The 4,924-nt window shown below is 45.1% G+C and overlaps 1 protein-coding gene across 1 annotated transcript; it reads right to left on the bottom strand.

Annotated features, from left to right (window-relative positions):
* Positions 1-1,417: 1,417 nt before the first annotated feature.
* LOC117072507 (emerin-like) lies at positions 1,418-3,245 on the bottom strand. The gene has a single exon (XM_033192756.1). It carries the CDS (start codon positions 3,146-3,148, stop codon positions 2,372-2,374), a length of 777 nt encoding a protein of 258 aa, XP_033048647.1. The 5' UTR covers positions 3,149-3,245; the 3' UTR covers positions 1,418-2,371.
* Between the last annotated feature and the right edge of the window lie 1,679 nt (positions 3,246-4,924).

Here is a 4,924-nt window from a genome sequence, read left to right as displayed (position 1 = left end):
TCGGTTACTGAAGCTTGTGCATTTGTCACGTATTTCTCGTGTCATGGTTTTCATCTCTGTCATTTCGTTTATGATCTTCTCTGCATTAATTAGTCTAGCTGTCAATTCTTCCACTCTTTTTTCAAGATTTTTAGTTTCTTTGCGCTGGGTACGTAATTCCTCCTTTAGCTCTGAGAAGTTTGATGGGCTGAAGCCTTCTTCTCTCATCTCGTCAAAGTCATTCTCTGACCAGCTTTGATCCGTTGCTGGCGATGGGCTGCGCTCCTTTGCAGGGGGAGATGCGCTCTTATTTTTTGAATTTCCAGCTTTTCTGCCCTGCTTCTTCCCCATCTTTGTGGTTTTATCTGTCTCTGGTCTTTGATGATGGTGACGTACTGATGGGGTTTTGGTGTAGGTGTCCTTCCTGTTTGATAGTTTTCCGTCTGACAGTCAGAAGGACTGTCTGTTGGTCTGTTGGAGATTGCTTGAGGTCCACTCCAGACCCTGTTTGCCTGGGTATCAGCAGCAGAGGTTGCCGAAGATAGAATATTGCTGAACAGCGAGTGTACCTGTCTGATTCTTCCTTTGGAAGTTTCCTCTCAGGGATGACTCCACCCTGTGAGGTGTGGGGTATCAGACTGCCCCTAGTGGGGGATGTCTCCCAGCTAGGCTACTCAGGGGTCAGGGACCCACCTGAGCAGGCAGTCTGTCCGTTCTCGGATCTCAACCTCCGCGTTGGGAGATCCACGGCTCTCCCCAAAGCTGTCAGACAGAGTCGTTCGCCTCTGCACCGGCCCCCGCTGCTTTCCCTATTGGACCTCAGCTGTGGGCTGTCCCCAGAGGTGGAGTCTACAGAGACAGGCAGGTTTCCTTGAGCTGCTGTGAGCTCCACCCAGTTCGAGCTTCCCAGCTGCTTTGTTTACCTACTTAAGCCTCAGCAATGGCGGGCGCCCCTCCCCCAGCCTCGCTGCTGCCTTGCGGATAGATCGCCGCAGACTGCTGTGTTAGCAGTGAGGGAGGCTCCGTAGGCGTGGGACCCTCCCGGCCAGGTGTGGGATATATTCTCCTGGTGTGCCTGTTTCCTTAAAGCGCAGTATTGGGGTGGGAGTTACCCGATTTTCCAGGTGTTGTGTGTCTCAGTTCCCCTGGCTAGGAAAACGGATTTCTTTCCCCCTTGCGCTTCCAGGTGAGGCGATGCCTCGCCCTGCTTCAGCTTACGCTGGTCAGGCTGCAGCAGCTGACCAGCACCGATTGTCCGGCACTCCCTAGTGAGATGACCCCAGTACCTCAGTTGAAAATGCAGAAATCACCGGTCTTCTGTGTCACTCCCGCTGGGAGTTGGAGACTGGAGCTGTTCCTATTCGGCCATCTTGCTCCGCCCGAAAAACCGAGAGATTGTCTTTTTGAAAGTGTTAATGTCATATTGACTTTTGAAATCCTTCAAGAATATTTGGATTAGATTCTAATATAAAAACTGTCTTCATTCTAGAAAGAGAGATAGTTAGAAGAAATATATAGAAAAATAATCTAAAATTAGTTTCTTCTGAAGGAATGAGGTAATGAGGTTAATAATCACCAAGGCGCAAATACACATATATGGCTAGTTATAAAAGGGAAGGTTTGGGAGGCACAGAAGAGTCAGGAATCTGGGATCCAGTTCCTTCTTTTTTGCTATCTAGTTGTATGACCTTGGGCAAGTCATATTACTTTTTTAGGGCTCAATTGCCTTGTCTGTAAAATGAAGTTTTTAGCTCAATAATTATGCTTCTATTGGGCATACCACTTTTTATAACATCTTCCAAAAAATTATTTTATTTTATTTGGTAATTCTTTTATTTTAGATTCTGGGGGTATATGTGCAGGTTAGTTGCATGGGTATATTGTGTGATGCTGAGATTTGGGATACAAATGATCCTGCCATCCAAGTAGTGAGCATAGTATCCAACAGTAAAATTTTCAGCCCTCACCCCCACTTTCCCTTCTAGTGGTCCTCAGTGTCTATTGTTTTCATCTTTATGTCCATGTGTTTTTGATGTTTAGCTCCTGTGTATAAGTGAGAACATGAGGTATTTGGTTATCTGTTTCTTTCTTTTCAATGCAATACTCAATTTAAACAATTAAATACATTTGAATAATGTTTGCTTGCCACTGTGGAGGGAAGGGAGCACTAGAATTACATGAAATTGAAACGCAATTTGAATTTGAGTTTCAAATAAGATTGGTTTACACTTAGCAATAATAGAAGTTTATTATGCTGCCTCCCTGGTGGGACAAGGCAGGGGGAGCAAGCACTACTCTGGGCTAGGCCCAGCGCCCCCCAAGCAAGAACACATAAAAGCCCCTGCCCCTGCCCCCACACACCACCCCCACCCCCACTGCTAAGCCCAGACCCTCACAGCTCCCTCTGGAAAGGGTTGCCTTCCTCAGCCTGCATGAAGTAGTAAATGAAGAAGACCATCATCACAAAGACCAGGAAAAGCAGCAGCTGGCCCCAGAGCGGGACCTGGTGATCCTGGCCCCGCCCAGCCTCAGGAGCATGGTTTTCAGGCCAGATGGCACAGTGGGTGAGCCATGAAGAGGAAGATGATGCGGAGGACGAGGAAGAGGTGGAGGAGGATGTAGGATAATAGGACACGTCCAGGGGGCTCCCGGAGGCTGAAACAGGGCTGTAGTGCGTGATGCTCTGGTAGGCACTGTCCTGGCCATACATGGGGCGTCCCCTATCCTTGCACTCCTCTTCAGAAGACGACAAAAGATCGTCATCACCCACCTGTTGGTGGAAAGTGTCAGCATCTGGGAGTGAAGTTACAGACTGGTGGAAGCCCCTGGACGGGCCCGGAGACTCGGGCTCCCCATAAGTCCTGGTAGTGAAGTAGCTCTCTTCATAGTAGTCGTCATTGTAGCCCTTGCTCTGGTAGAGTAAGGCGTCCTCTTTCTTGGGAAGATCATACATATCTGAATCCCCTGACGTCGAATTCAAGTCAGAGAAGCGATAAGAGGAGGCAGCGGACGAGCTGGAGGGCGAGAGCCGCCGCCTCTGGGTCTCGTACTCGAAGATCATCTGCTCGTAAAGCCTACGAGTTGATCCTACTACAGGCCCGTGCGGGATGTTGTACCGGCGCAGCAAGGCGGTCAGCTGGGTATTTGAAAGATCTGCGTAGTCGTCCATAACGGGTGCGGGCTCGGGCGGAGGCCTGGCGGCGGCCCGGGCCTACCAAAACCGGCCGAGCAACGGCTGCCAACGGCTGCCTAGGAGCACGGCGGGGGCGGCACGAGCGCATCGGGAGCGGCCACGCTCGCGTCACACCCGAATCGCTGTCGCCAGAAACATTCTATTAGGTAACACTTAGAGTGGTTGTGTATTTCTGATGTTTTATATACTAAAATGGCACTCTCGGCAAAAATAAAACCCCAAACATTTTAATTGGAAATTTAAGTAATAGAGTCTTTATTAAATCTATATTTTAAGTTTATGTTTATATATGAATTTAAAACAGTAAATCTCTTATTTCAATTCTTGAAATTCTTGTGCATTTTCCAGGAGATGTCCCCTAGACATGGAGAGGAAATGAAATTGCATCACCTCTTAACTATTCCTTTATCCTCTCTGCACTTTCTTTTTATCCTTCTTAATTTTAAGAATTTATAGTGCTAGCCTGAACTTTCATAAACTGTAATATTCTTGTAGAAAGCGATAACAACTATGTTAGATGCTGTGATTTTTTTAATAAAAGTGATACAGCATCTTTCCTTAACAGAAATCTCAAGCCAAAAATTGAAATATGGTTAAGCGTTATAGATGATGTTGATATCTGTGTCATTCCTTTGTGAAGACTAAATCTGTTTAGAAGAATAATGGTGGGTTCTATTTTGCTGTGACAGAGTGATCTCTGATGATACTGTCAAGTGAAACTGGTAACTTGAAATTAAAGATTTGTGGCTGTAGTCGTACTGACTTAGGAAACAACAAAACCTTTCGTGAGCACCTATTAAGTCCCAGGAAAGATTGTAAGCATTTCCACAGCCTTTACTGTGTGGTATATTTCCAAAGGCATTATCTTATTGCACACTCGGACTCTTCTGTAAGATATGATTGTCTTCTTTACAGAAAGAAGAGGAAATCAGAAAGATAACATGACTTACTCATGATCACACAGTCACTGGGATTGGATCTTAGGTTTTCTAAGTCCAAGACTGGCACTTTGCAACTGAAATACTTTTGGGTAAGGAATGGGGTGTCCGTATGCAAGAAATGCACAAAAAGCACTCGCTGACACACAAGTGAACACAAACACAACACAGACAAAGTAAAGTGTTCCTTCCATGCTCCAGTTATTCTCGACCATTTGTTGTCTCTTCATCTCACCCTACTTTTCCATATTTGTGAGTTTGGCTATCTTTTTCTCTATAGATTGGATTGTCTTTTATTTTATTTTTTCTGCCTGCTGAAATTCTAAGCATTGTTTATGTTCCATCTCAGATATAATTAATTCATTTGGTAGTCTTTTGATTTGTGTTGACTGTTTCCCTCCTTAGCCTTGGCCTCTCAAAACAATGCTCTTTATACATGACTATGGATGTTTTATCATATGGATATGTGTGAGAATGACTCATGTTCATATCTGTCTTTTCTTAGGAGGGTCAGCTTCATAAGAGCAAAGAACATGGCTTGTTATTTCTGGGCTTTCCTTGGCTTGTAACTAGGAAGAGGTAGGTACACATGGAATGAATTTAATGAATTTAAGGATTTGTATGAGAATTCATGGCAATGATAAACCACTAAATGAAAAATTTACCTTTTCCTTCCTGCACAGTAGAATTCTGAACTCACTTAGATGATCAAGTGGCAATTGCAGAGTTGAGGGAGAATGGCAGACACTAGCAAAAGAACTAGTTGTGACAGGTAGTGATAGTAAGAGTGACAGAAAGCAGAGATGTCTGAGGT

The sequence above is a fragment of the Trachypithecus francoisi genome, unplaced genomic scaffold, assembly GCF_009764315.1.
Source record: "Trachypithecus francoisi isolate TF-2019V2 unplaced genomic scaffold, Tfra_2.0 Lachesis_group4, whole genome shotgun sequence".
NCBI classification, from domain to species: domain Eukaryota; kingdom Metazoa; phylum Chordata; class Mammalia; order Primates; family Cercopithecidae; genus Trachypithecus; species Trachypithecus francoisi.
Note: the sequence above shows the minus strand (reverse complement) of the source record. Positions and strands in the feature narration are given on the sequence as shown.